The 14,648-nt window shown below is 39.8% G+C and overlaps 1 protein-coding gene across 7 annotated transcripts in view; it reads left to right on the forward strand.

The window, feature by feature from the left end:
- The window catches only part of dnajc6 (DnaJ (Hsp40) homolog, subfamily C, member 6), a 53,163-nt gene extending 40,928 nt beyond the window's left edge, over positions 1-12,235 (forward strand). For 2 of the 7 annotated variants that reach the window (XM_083566419.1, XM_083566415.1), the window contains 11 exons: positions 625-733; positions 2,383-2,462; positions 2,722-2,915; positions 3,072-3,449; positions 5,308-5,379; positions 6,588-6,686; positions 7,189-7,326; positions 7,550-7,849; positions 8,720-8,868; positions 9,151-9,327; positions 10,081-12,235. In XM_083566419.1, coding sequence (XP_083422545.1) covers positions 625-733; positions 2,383-2,462; positions 2,722-2,915; positions 3,072-3,449; positions 5,308-5,379; positions 6,588-6,686; positions 7,189-7,326; positions 7,550-7,849; positions 8,720-8,868; positions 9,151-9,327; positions 10,081-10,182 — 1,798 coding nt within the window. In that variant the 3' untranslated portion in view covers positions 10,183-12,235. Of the gene's footprint in view, positions 1-624; positions 734-2,382; positions 2,463-2,721; positions 2,916-3,071; positions 3,450-5,307; positions 5,380-6,587; positions 6,687-7,185; positions 7,327-7,549; positions 7,850-8,719; positions 8,869-9,150; positions 9,328-10,080 lie in introns of all 7 variants that reach the window. The other 5 variants (XM_083566418.1, XM_083566414.1, XM_083566420.1 and 2 more) reach the window with 3 other exon arrangements.
- Positions 12,236-14,648: the final 2,413 nt, after the last annotated feature.

Here is a 14,648-nt window from a genome sequence, read left to right on the forward strand (position 1 = left end):
AATCCCTTTGGCTCCATGCAGAACAAGGCAAAGTGTAGAGGCATCTTTAGCTTTACGCATGCTATTAAAAATGCATTGGATCTGTGATAACTGTCATTAAATCATAATGATCATAATTACATCTCATGCTGATACTTTACATACATATACATGTGCCTTTGATAGATCAGGTTTCCAATTCTCTTTCAAGATAAGTGTCCTGAACATAGCATTTATCCTGCATATTTAATTAGCGTTAGTAGATCTGTTGAGTCGTATATAATTAAGTGTTGGTTAGACATTTTTTTTTTTTGCTTTAATTATGTGACATTCTATTTATAATGTTTCTACTCATTTTATACACACAGCTGAGGTATTTATAATGGAATCATTTGTCAATGGTTGCAGAATTTCAATGGTGGTTGATGAAGTTGTCAGTAGTTTTAATAATCAGATGTTTTGTATTGTCAGATGTATAACACCTTTTAAGCTTTGCCTGAAATAACATAAATCAACATTTTACCTTGTGTCTGTGCTAAACTGGGTTGCAAATATTTTAACGTCTTTGGTTCAAGCACTACAAAAAGAGAAATATTTCGATTTGATAGTGTTACATGAATGTTCCCTGTGTTCTCTTCCACCCAGGGAGTACAGGGTACACGAGGGAAAGGTAGTCTTCAAGCTGGGAGTGAGTGTCCAAGGTGACGTTGTGATCTCAGCCTACCACATGCGCTCCCATGCACTACAAGCCAAGGTGAGGACTAACAGAGGAAAACGCTGGTTGCACACGTTGCATGAACAATTTTGTGTTTAAGTGCTTATCATTGCACACCTTAACAATGATAGACCTGTAATGGATGGGCATTCGGTGCCACCCAGATGAGGATGGGTTCCTTTTTGAATCTGGTTTTTCTCAAGATTTCTTCCTCGTAGCATCTCAGGGTTTTTTTTCCTTGCCATAGATGCCACTGGCGCACTCATTAGAGATAAACGTACAATTATAAAAAACAAACCTATAGACCATTTCAACGGTCATCCATACATGTAAGGAAGTGACATCTTGGGTTCTTAGACGTTTCCAGGTTAGGTGGGTCATTCATGAACGATTCGATTAGTGATGGAAAGATCGGATCATTATAGTGATGGTTCTTTGAATCTCGTTTATCGAAATGAACCAATTTTTTTTTGTCATTTATTTCGGTCTTTTGATCAGAAACTAAATAAAATGGTACATTTTCAATAAGCAGATCCATCAACAGGTCTAAATAAACGAACTTTGACTATAGTTCCAATAATGGAAATATAACAATGCAGCTAAGGACAAATTATGATAAACAGAATGTGTATCTTCACCTCTCATATCTTTTGCTCCTTTTTTTTTCACGCACACTGTTCCAACAAGGATCACTTGTAATAATTATACTGTATATGCAATAAGCTGTGATGGAACATCATAACTATTATGATTAATTGATTGTAATAATTATTTGTGTAACCGCGCGAGCTTCACTGTTTTTAACTCCCCCTCTTTCTCACACACACACACACACACACACACACACACACACACACACACACACACACTCACACACACACACACACACACACAAAACTGCCGCCCAGACACAATCCGTGATTCAAAGCTGAATACATTATTTAAAACTTCAAATTTCAGTCCCTACAATTGAATAGAGTTCAGTTAGCGATGTGATTTATTATAATAGACATACAGACCCGGCCACGCACGTGCACCGCGCAACTCACAACCCCCACGGTTACCATAGCAACGAACCAAACAGAGGCCAGCGTTTGACTTGCACCAGGTCTCACCAAGCATAAGCTAAACATCATCCACAATATACGATCAAATAATACCGACTTCGTTACACGCTTCTCTCACGTACACCCGCTCGGTCTCAAACAGATAAAAATACATGCCTGGATATGGTACGTTTGTAAACGATTAACGTTCTGAGTGAAAAGTTGTCACCTCAATGGTCTGATTTAAGGTGTCCGGTTATTCCATGTTAATTTATTTTTTCGCTTTTATAAATATCTTAACTGTTTTATCTAGACTTAAAATGTAGTAATTTTGTTTGAGAGTTCAGTGTTTTAAAATCACGCTTCCGGAATGTTTAAGCACCAGACATGCGCAGTATCATCGCCTGTATTGTTTGCATCCTTGAAATGGTCTATGGTCACTAAATTTATACACTTTTTTATGCTCCTTTGTTTTTACTGCTTTGTCTCTGTAAATCTGTTTTGAGACAGTGCCCATTGTTAAAAAAAAACTAAATTGAAAAGAGATGAGCTGCTTTGCACTATTAACTTTATTAAGTAATTTGATGATACAAATGCTCTGGTTTTTACAATATGTCTGATGAAATGCTTGATTCGTTGCAGGTGACCAACACACAGATATTCCAGATTCAGTTTCATACAGGCTTCATTGCCCCCGGCACAACAGTCTTAAAGTTTATGAAGTAAGCTTTAACACTTCTCTGTCTAATTTAATCCAAGACACAAGGTGTAAATCTTCTCAAACTGGGATTATGTTTGGCCTGTCTGGCACCATGTCCTTTTCTTAATTAGTATATATTCACTTTGCAGACACTTTTATCTCAAGTGGCTTAAATTGAATATGCTGAGAACCTCTAAGCCACCACTCGTGCACTCACGAATGCTTCACTACTTCACACTCTATTTATGCCCATTCTAAAAAGCGTGTGTGTGTGTGTTCAGGTCAGAGCTAGATGCGTGCGATTCTCCAGACAAGTATCCTCAGCTGTTTCAAGTGCTACTGGAAATCGAGGTGGAGAACATGGAGAAGCAGAAAGATCTCACGCCACCCTGGGAACAGTTTCCAACTAAAGACCTGAGCCCAAACGTGCTGTTTTCCTGCCACCAGGAACACAAGGATGCGCTCGCTGTTACAGGTGACATACAGAAATAAAACTGGGACTACACAGCTGTATACTGTATAGTCATTAAAATTTGACTGTACCATAGTGTGTGTTTGGCATTGTACTAAGTCTGTAATTCTGGAGCCTCCTAGCAATTTCCCAATTAGATTTTTTTGTTATGTTGTTCAGATCCAGCTCAGGTCCAAGGGGCCCCGGGTGGGCGTGTAGGCCCGAATGAGGAGAGCGAGCCCTCGGATGATGATATGCTCTCGCTGTCCAGTCAACAGAGCGGCGGCAGCGGCGAGAAAGCCAAAGGGGCCAGTAAAGTCGAGCCTCAGTCTGCTGCTCCCCCTCCACCCGCTGTGGATGTTGACCTCCTGGGACTGGATGGAGGTGACATTCCTCCTCCTCCAACATCCCCACAGCCTCCTACCACAACTACCACCGACCTGCTGGGAGATCTGTTTGGAGGCTCTCAGCTATCCAGTGGCCCCACATCTGCCCAATCTACTCCAAAAAGGACGACATCCTCGAGCTCACCTTGCCCCTCGCCTAGACCTGCAGACAGTAAGCACAATCTCAGGGTGGCATTTTACTAAACATTGATCATTATAGTAAGTAAAAGGCAACTGGAAAGTAGATCATGTTGTTTCATTTAGTTTTAGGAAGTCCTTTAATTAATATATAATTTGGAAATAATTCATATCTATATATACTAGGGGTGTAACGGTACACAAACTTCACGGTTCGGTACGTACCTCGGTTTTCAAGTCACAGTTCGGTTCAATTTAATTAACGCAGTTTATTATAATTTACATTTGTGAACATACTTTTTTTTATTACACTGATTAAATTAAATAATCAATTAAATTTCCATTTAAGATATGATCGATTCAACTGTTCTACTTGTTTTAGAATACTTTAACAAATGCCTTTATTCCATCCTTCATGCATTCACTCCCTCGATATGTGGAATTGTCAGGGGTTTTTTCCATTTAAAAGAAATTCTTGAAGCTGGACATAACTTCTTCTTTCGGCTTCTCCTATTAGGGGTCGCCACAGTGGATCATCCGTCTCCATACCTCCTGTCCTCTACATCTGCCTTTTTCAACCCAACTACCTGCATGTCTTCCCTCACCACATCCATAAACCTCCTCCTTAGTCTTCCTCTTTTCCTCTTTCCTGGTGGCTCCATCCTCAGCATTCTCCTACCGATATACCCCATGTCCCTCCTCTGCATATGTCCAAACCATCTTAATCTGGCTTCTCTTACTTTGTCCCCAAAACGTCCTACATGCGCTGTCCCTCTTATAAACTCGTTTCTAATCCTGTCTATCGTCGTCACTCCCAACGAAAACCTCAACATCTTCAGCTCTGCTACCTCCAGCTCCACCTCCTGTCTTTTACTCAATGCCACTGTCTCTAAACCAAACAACATCGCAGGTCTCACCACAGTCCTATAAACTTTTCCTTTCACTCTCGCAGATTCTCTTCTATCACAAATCACTCCTGCCACTCTTCACCACCCACTCCACTCTGCCTGAAGCTGGACATACCAAGCTAAAGAATTGATAGTGCTAGCGTTAGCCGCTAACCAGAAAGTGGCTAGCGGCTAACACTGGCACAATGGATTTAAGATTCTTTTTATTTCACTTCAAGTTGTATCCTGCATGTAACCAGGTTTGTGACAAATAAAAAATCTTGAATCCATATCGCTAGCCACTTCCTGGTTAGCGGCTAACACTGTTGATTCTTTAGAGTTTGCATGCATGCGCAAAACAATACTTATTTCCGGCACAGAGTGAGCAGCCACAGTGTCACTGTGCTAACTCGAAAAACTTGCGGTCCGCCACTTAATACGTTCCCGAGCAAACTCGGATAACTAGAAACTATGTATCGCACGTTAAAAGGATTGCATTTGGTACAAGTGTGTACCGAACTGAAATCCCTGTACCGAAAGATTTCGGTACGAATACCGATACCATTACACCCCTAAAATATAATGACTCAACAGACGTGTTTGTAGCCGGGACTTTGATTAATTACTTTTGCACTAGCATTACAAAGTTAATGTAATTACCCCAGTCCCAATTTAATGCTGTCACACAGACACCGGATCTCTTTTTTAGCAGCTATTTAGTTTATTAAATATAAAATGAGCACAAAGCTCACAAAGAAAATACCAAAATGACAACCAAATGTTGCATGTCTATGATTATTTGGTCAATATGTAGATTTGTAGTGAGTTTCATATCTATCACGTATCATTATTCTTGTAGCTTCATTACTAATGAACCAAACACTGAAATCCCAAAATGTATTTAGCAGGGTGACCATGTTTGGAAGATCAGGTCACTTTGAACACTAACATCAAGCCAAAATGGTGTTTGTGACTAAATTTCCTTTCTTTAATTCCTTTCTGGAGGTTTTGACCCGTTCGGGTCGGCGCCATCTGCCACAAAGCCTCAAGACTTTATAGGGGCCTTCCTGGGACCAGGTAATGTAGGGCAACCAGAGCCCTTACTGCATGCTGCATGCTTTTCATCTCATACTATGCAGAACATCAGCTTGGGCATGCGAATATATGCCCATGCGTGTGTCTTGCTTCCATTACATGCTCAGTGATTTTAGGGCAGTCTTGTGGATGCATTTTACTGAGTAGATTTTGTCCTGATTGAGGAGATGATCATGTCTCAGGCATTATGTGATCTGTTGAAGATTACTATATACAGTATATATGTGCTTGAGACGGGTTAAAAGGTCTCTCATTATTAGTTTGACATGATAAATCACCATCAGAAAACGTTATCGATCACATAGTGATTCGTTGCAGTTGCTCACAGTAAAAGATTAAAATAAGGAAAAATTTAATAAATGAAGATACATATTAAGTTATATATTAAGTGAAGTGAAATGGGTAGCAGCATGAAAAGTTCAGACTACAATAATAGCTATAAAAGTTATTGCACAAGTAACTAATTATTATTATGCATTGAGATTATTGCACATAATTGCCCAAGATATTAACAATATATACGTAAGTGTTGCATGAAAATCTATAAATATAACTACTGTTATATATCTAAATTATCTATATTGTGTTTAACACTCAGTTCTATAGTTTGATGGCCACAGGCAGATATAATCCCCTGTGGTGCTCTGTGGTGCATCGTGGTTCTATGACTATGTCACTGAACATACTCCTCAGACTGACCAGTGTTTTATGTAGTGTGTGGGACGAGTTTTCAAAGATGGAATGCACTTTGGACAGGATCCTCCTATCAGACACTATAGTCAGAGAGTCCAGTTCCTCCCCAACAACATCACTGGCCTTACGGATCAGGTTGTTGAGTCTGTTAGTGTCTGCCATTCTCAGCCTGCTTCCCTGAGAGAGCACTGGCCGCAACAGTCTCATAAAACATCATCAGCATCGTCCTGCAGATGTTGAAGAACCTCAGCCCCTTTAAAAAAGGAGAGGCGGCTCAGTCTAGTTTATTGTCTATGTAAACCCCCCAGGTATTTGTAATCCTCCACCATCTCCACACCGATGCCTCGAATAAACACATAAAATAAAATTTTGTAAAGCATCTCCCAGGGTGTGCATTACCAATTTACTTAACAGCAATCACATTAACCTCATCTCAGAGTCAATGATCATTACTTTATTAAAAGCCCGGAGCTCTAACTTGTGTTAATCCTTGCCAGGCTGCAGCTCACCCGTGCCCCCCACTACACCCACCGTAAACATCTCGCAACAGAGCGATATGGGAGGAGGATGGGATTGGGACAGACCAGCTCCCCCTGGCAAGTAAAATTCCACACCACATACACCAGAGCAGGACATCTACTGGAGACCTTATGAATTACACCTAGAGATGAGATGCCTTTAACAAACTAGCATGCTAATCACTTGAATAATGGTTTATGATCACATGATAATTTAATTAGAGGTAGCTAAATTCCTAGCTCTTTAATTAATTAGATGCATTCTTAGCCTAACATTACTGTAGCTAGCTGTGTTAGCTGAATTGGACAGCTACTAGTCTACTGCTGGAGGAATTGCATTAGCAAAACTACTTATATGATTGGATTATTTGGAGTTCAAAAGAACATTAGACGGGTTTCCACACGGAAATTTCTGAATTCACTGAAAGCAAAGATTGTATTTTTTTTTTTCATGCATATTAAATGTGCAGATGTGTTATAAAAACTTAGCATTATTTGGTGCTTGTGTGAATGTAATACAACGTAAACAAAGGTTTTATGATGTTTATAATGTTTATTTGACAACTCCTTGTGTTAGCAGGTGGTAGTTTTGCTGTAGGCAGTAAATCAGCGGGTACGAGTCCCACTAGCTCTCTACACAACACTCCCACACACCAGGCCAAACCGAACACCCTGGATCCTTTTGCTGACCTCGGCAACCTGGGAGCCAGTTTGGGAGGTAAAATTGAATGATTATAAGACGTCATTTTTTAAAAGTTAAGTATGTGACAACAATATGTACAGAGCGAAATGTTTATTCTCTACCAGTATAAATGACCCTGTAAGAAAACAATAAGCTTCTTAATACTCAGTAATGCTCTCAAGATACATTCGTTGCCATTAACAATTTGACAACACAACATTTTTTTTTTATGTTTTTTCCTGTATCCCTCTTCCAACAGGAGGATCAGGATTCTCCAGTAAGCCCACCACTCCAACTGGAACAGGAGGAGGATTTCCTCCTATTAGTTCCCCACAGAGACCCAATGCCTCCCCCCAACACACCACAGCAGGCTGGCAGTCCGGCACGGCATTTCCCTTATGGCAGGCTGGAGGTCCGGGCCAGTGGCAGCCACAGGCCCAAGCCAAAGCCCCCGGACCTTCTATGACACACGGCTCTCCTCAGAATAGGCCCAACTACAATGTCAGCTTCTCCGGCATAGGTGGAACAGCGCCAGCCGGGAAAGCACAGCCTAGCATCGGTCAGTGATTCAATATGTGCTCGTGTTTCATGTCCCATTTCAAACGCACTGTTTGGAGTACACTATTGTTTCTCTAATGTAGTTATTTAACTACGACTTTCACTGTCTATGTATGGCAGACAATCCACATAATTGAAAGACAGAAAATACGCTGTAATTTAACAAAGAGTAAACTAGAAGCTTTCTATAAAATAATATTCAGTTATCATTTGTGGAAGTAGTCATGCATGTCATAATGTTTGTAATTTCCCAGACAGAGGACCTAAAAATGTGGGTATAAAGAGAGGCTGTTTATATCTATGCTAATTGTGTATGTTCTACAAGTTTTTCAATAAAAAAACAAATAAAAATTGCTTCAGTCTACAAGGAATAAACCGTTATAGTGCTGTTATAGAAAAAATTTATGAGCTGTTGTAGTGGATATTGACTATTTTTCTATGAAAGCACACCCTTATGCTTATGCATCGAACACAATTTGCTTTTGGCAATATAGACAAAAATGACAACACAGTTCCTTCAGATGACTGAAATCCTCCTAATCCTCCTACTGTGTATGCGTGTAGATCACGGATTATTATTGTGTTTTTCTTATATTTCGTAAGAAATTGAACATGGATGTAATAAAGTTTTAAAAGTGTACTTTAATTTTAGATTCGAAAAGCATCTGTAGTAGGAAACTGTCAATTCTGGGTGTGTTTTAATGTGTTTGTATGAACTTTAGCAGTTACAATTTATCTTCTGAAGATTATTTTTTTCAACTTCAATTAAAATGCCCTGAAACACGTTTAGAAGAATAATAATCCGGGGAACGTTCATAATGTCAGGTCGAGTCTATAGTCTTACGCAACTTATTTTTTAAATTTTTCTCAGGTACCAAACCGAGGGTTGCTCATGCTGATTTTGATGACTTGCTTTCTGGCCAAGGCTTTATAGGCAGTAAGGAAAAGAAGGGCAGAAAGACTATAGCAGAGATGAGGAAAGAGGAGATGGCAAAGGAGATGGACCCAGAAAAAATCAAGGTAAGCTTTTTTTTTTTGTTGATGACAACAGGGAATAGTTTGCTTACATACAACCAAATAATCAATTGTGCCTGAAGTTATACCATTACAAATTCCTGTAATCCTGTAATCCTCAAACCAATATTTAACCTACATGTCTCTTTAGATTATTGTTTCCTGTTAACGATTCCATTTTAATCATGGATTAGTTCTAATTACTGAAGGCTTTGGCACATAAGCCCAGGTGTTTAATCAAAGCAGATTTAGCCATTAAAGAGCTCCTGTGCTGTGTGTTTGCTGTAGATCCTGGACTGGATCGAGGGGAAGGAGCGTAACATTCGCGCTCTGCTCTCCACCATGCACACGGTGCTGTGGGAGGGAGAGAGTCGCTGGAAACCCATTAACATGGCTGACCTGGTTACTCCTGAACAGGTGAAGAAGGTCTACCGCAGGGCTGTGCTGGTCGTCCACCCCGACAAGGTGACAGAAGCGTGTTTGTTCTTAAAGCCTTCCTAGGCCAGAAACAATGACAAAAAGTTAATACAGGTGGTCCCCAAGTTACCATGGTGCAATGTACGATTTTCAGATCTTGCGATGCCGATAGCGATACGACAAGATTGTAAAATATTTGAATGTTTGCACAGCAGGCAAACGTAGCAGCGTATGTGCGGTAAGATACGTTGGGACACTGTCAGGATGTACGAATCTCACGCCTTGTGAAATGCTAATAAACTCTTTTTTTTAAGCTATGGTATGCATGTGCATGTTTAACTAAGAATTTAGGGCTTGGCTTAGGTCAGTTGCTAACAACGTATTTGTGTGTTTTAAAGGTCATGATATAGGTCTTTAATTTCGTTCTAAATGGTAGAGAAATGGTCTTAAAATGTCGTACATTTGTCTTGGTGAAACTTGCGGAAACCCTGTGCCCCATACCGATCACCTTTGTTTAAGACTCCTGAGCAGGCTCGGCCATGATATTTTCAAGTGACGGTGCGGGAATCGGACTGGCAGTATTCGGGGACTAGCTGTATATTAAATACTGGCAGAAGTATGAAGAAACATGACAATTTATATGTGCTGTATAAGTGCACGATTTTAGATTTCTTCCCTTTTTGCTGTTTTGCATTCTTCTTGAAAGGCTTTTCTCTAGACTCTCCAGGCTGCAAGGATTTGTGTTCAAATTGTGTAATTTCAAATGTATAAATGGTGAATAATTTTTTGTTTTCTCTCCAGGCAACTGGACAGCCCTATGAACAATACGCCAAGATGATTTTCATGGAACTAAACGATGCGTGGTCAGAGTTTGAAAGCCAAGGACAAAAAGCTCTTTACTGAGACTCGCTGCACTGAGCCACTCCCGATCAGAAAGGCACGAGACGACGGGCACGTTCATCAGAACCCCCCTTCGATGTTCTCCTCTTTCTCCTACATCCTGCTCCGTACACTGCACACACTACAGCGTTCGTCTGCATAGTGTGGCTCTGTGTGTCTGTAACGACGTACCTAAATGGTCTAAGAGCTAGAATTCATACCGTTTCTCCCATTGAATACAGTATTTTACATTATTTTCTTTGGGTAGTTGGCTAGTGCAGCACCCAACCGACTTGCCACACATTAAACAAATCGAAGTTGCATATAATGGTGTAGACCATGTGCAGGTCTGAGATGACAATAAAGCGTGGCCTTATCGATACTTGAGAGATGAGAACAGAGGTCAAAAGTTGGAACATAAGGAAAACACTGACAGCATACAGGAAAAAATACTACCGTTTCACACGTCCACACTTTGTGGACTGATAGTAGGGTTTTGAAACCGAAGCGCGGGGATGAAAAGCACAGAAATCAAAAGAGACTAGACGAGTTTTGTACATGCAGCTAGATATACCGACATGTTTAACTATGTAAAGGTCTAGGAGTTGAATTTTTTTTTTTCCACTGACTACTGGTGCACCTACTGGTGTGTATGAAATGTGCTGCACTGCATTTTATGTTGTATTGTTTACAGAAGTAGTCTTGAGACACAAAAAAAAAACGTTTTATTTACAGCATAGAGTCGAAACCAAGAATTAGCTACTAAAACTATTCCTACTGAAATAACGGAATAAACGTATCGTATCGCGGCGTGCGCTCGATTCATCGTGACAGGCGACTAGTAAAACTTTAACACTGGATAAACTACATTTATTAACGTTAAATAGAAATGGGGTAGTACAGACGTTAGGGTGCTTGACTGAAAAATCACTTTAACATTAGAAAAGTAAAATTGACACTGAATTTTGGTGCCCTTTCAAAATTCATTGAATAATTTTCATCTGTTTTAATTTGCATTATTATTGAGAAATAATGAACGAAGGTATATAAAAAGTCAAATATTAATTAATGACACCATTTGTTGTTTTGGCTTTATTCAAATCTGTTATTCCAATGTTTTAAGATGAAATAATGTGACTAGAGTTCCAGCATATCTTATTGAATGATCTCTTCTAATTCATATTGTGATAGTAATGAACCTCTGTCGAGACACTTCGGCTTGACAAAATGTTCTGACTGAATTAAGGTGTGTGTGTGTGTGTGTGTGTGTGTGTGTGTGTGTGTGTGTGTGTGTGTGTGTAAGTGTGCATTGATGTCTATAATTCTATAATTGCTGTGTTGAGGAATGTGAAGGACAGAATCTGCATTGCTTCTTTTGCCATAGAGATCTTTCAGTTTGATTTCTCATATCATGTAAAGAAGACCTCATTGGTTCAGGTCGAACTTTACAATAGTCGGATTGCTTCAGTAAATCATTACACAGTCCAGATGTAATGACTTTTAAATATTGGACAGCCACAAACCTGATCTGCCCTTTTTCAATTGGTATATTTGCACTGAACTGGCACTCGTATCTATGATAAACGTTAGACACGTGCATACCCACATACCTATTGCTCATCATTTTTAGGGCTCTGTGAGAAAAACTGGATCTTGCTGTTGACATTTAGGACACTTTTAAATCTTTCAGTCGACCGCCTCTCCGTCTCTGCAAAAGGACCTCCCTGAATGCGTTCTTAAAATATCAAACACCGATAACTGGATCCCTGCATCTGGAATCATACATTCCTCTTCCTGCACCTGCTGTGGACTGAATGATGCCACCTCAAGGCTGTCCTGGTGTTTTGAAGCTAATCTTTATACAGTAGTGAATGTGTGGTGTTACCAATAATACTGTACTATGTGAGAAGGTGGTTTGGATACAGCTGTGTGTTTGCCTGTCTGCTGTTTCACCTTTACTGAAATGTGAACTTTACTTTTTTCGTGTTCCCTCCTTTGGTTTTACCCGTAAAAAAAAAAAAGAGAAAGAAAGTTAGCTGCACAAATAAATGGGCAAGAGAGTACACGATCTGTAAAATTGTCTTTTCTTTTTTATTTCATATCAACAATTGAGACCTGATTTTGAAATGCTGGGGTTGAAAAGATAAAAACAGAACAGGTTCATTGATTCAGGAAAAATCCAGAAAGAAAGTTAAGCTGCTTAGATGAGCACCAGACTAAAAACCGATTTTTCTTTGTTGTGTTTTTTAGGCAATATAAGAATAATATGAATAATGACTAATATGCAAATGAATAATATTGTATTTACAGTGGGTACGGAAAGTATTCAGACCCTCTTAAATTCTTCAGTCTTTGTTATATTGCAGCCATTTGCTAAAATCATTTAGTTCATTTAATGCATCAAAAGTTTATTTCTTTTCCTCATTTTTGTACACATAGCACCCCATATTGACAGAAAAACACAGAATTGTTGACATTGTTGCAGATTTATTAAAAAAGAAAAACTGAAATATCACATGGTCCTAAGTATTCAGACCCTTTGCTGTGACACTCATATTTAACTCAGGTGCTTTCCATTTCTTCTGATCATCCTTGAGATGGTTCTACACCTTCATTTGAGTCCAGAAATGTTTGATTATACTGATTAGACTTGATTAGGAAAGCCACACACCTGTCTATATAAGTCCTTACAGATCACAGTGCATGTCAGAGCAAATGCAAATCATGAGGTCAAAGGAACTGCCTGAAGAGCTCAGAGACAGAATTGTGGCAAGGCACAGATCTGGCCAAGGTTACAAAAAATATTCTGCTGCACTTAAGGTTCCTAAGAGCACAGTGGCCTCCATAATCCTTAAATGGAAGATGTTTGGGACGACCAGAACCATTCCTAGAGCTGGCCGTGGTGAGAGAGGTAAAGAAGAACCCAAAGATCACTGTGGCTGAGCTCCAGAGATGCAGTCAGGAGATGGGAGAAAGTTGTAGAAAGTCAACCATCACTGCAGTCCTCCACCAGTCGGGGCTTTATGGCAGAGTGGCCCAACGGAAGCCTTCCTCAGTGCAAGACACATGAAAGCCCCGCATGGAGTTTGCTGAAAAAACACCTGAAGGACTCCAAGATGGTGAGAAATAAGATTCTCTGGTCTGATGAGACCAAGATAGAACTTTTTGGCCTTAATTCTAAGCGGTATGTGTGGAGAAAACCAGGCACTGCTAATCACCTGTCCAATACAGTCCCAACAGTGAAGCATGGTGGTGGCAGCATCATGCTGTGTGGGTGTTTTTCAGCTGCAGGGACCGGACGACTGATTGCATTCGAGGGAAAGATGAATGCGGCCAAGTACAGGAATATCCTGAAAGAAAACCTCCAGAGTGCTCTGCACCAAATCAATGACCCTAAGCACACAGCTAAAATAACGGTGACTGTTCTTGAATGGCTCAGCCAGAGCCCTGACTTAAACCCAATTGAGCATCTCTAGAGAGACCTAAAAATGGCTGTCCACCAATGTTTACCATCCAACCTGACAGAACTGGAGAGGATCTGCAAGGAGGAATGGCAGAGGATCCCCAAATGCAGGTGTGAAAAACGTGTTGCATCTTTTCTAAAAAGACTCATGGCTGTATTAGATTGGTGCCCAAAGCCTTAAACAATGAACCACTACTGCTGGAAACTGTCAATAACTGGCATTGTTTTGGAAAAAATTCATGCTGTAATCTATCAGGAAAAGACCCACAAGTCTATAAGTATTATTTGGGGCAAGTCGTTGCCCCCATTGGTTAAGGCTCTGAGTTACTGATTGCAAGGTTGAAGTTTCAAGCGCTTGTTCCACCAAGCTGCAACTGCTGGGCCCTTGAGTAAGGCCTTTAACCCTCTCTGCTTTAGGGGTGCTGTTCATAGCTGACCCTGCACTTTGGCCCAGTATTAACAAGCTTGGATTTAAGAAGAAGGAATTTCAGTAAACTGAAGTGTATATGTGACAGGAACCCTTGTGTACTCTCACTAAGCAGCTGTTCAGAAACGCGGTTGTAGAGTTTATATTTAGATATGTACTGACTTATCCAGAGTGAATAAATACAAAACCATCAGTGGAACCGTTACCTAGTGGACCTGTATTGATTGAGAGGTAAATTATTCAAGAATTTTTTAATATTAGGGGGTTCTTGAAGAAATGCAGTTTGAAAATGCGATTTCAGTGATTTCACACAAGATGGCGGCAACAAGTGAGATTTTAGTGTGTTTGAGTAAGAAGAACTCACGTGCAGATAAAAATGTAGAAAAATTGTCTCTTAAACTGTGATTTGTTCTCCAATAATAATAATAAAAATTGTAGCCATTATGCCTTTTTTTGTCTTTTTAAAGTGAGAAACAGAATCTAATTTCACACCTATGTAGCTGAAAAGATGTTTGGTGGTTTTTTTTTCTTTGTCAATAAATATGCAATTTTTATGTGTAGTATTAAATTATAATTTCCTTATTGTTTTTGGAAATGATT

Source organism: Silurus aristotelis (genome assembly GCF_946808225.1).
Source record: "Silurus aristotelis genome assembly, chromosome: 2".
NCBI classification, from domain to species: domain Eukaryota; kingdom Metazoa; phylum Chordata; class Actinopteri; order Siluriformes; family Siluridae; genus Silurus; species Silurus aristotelis.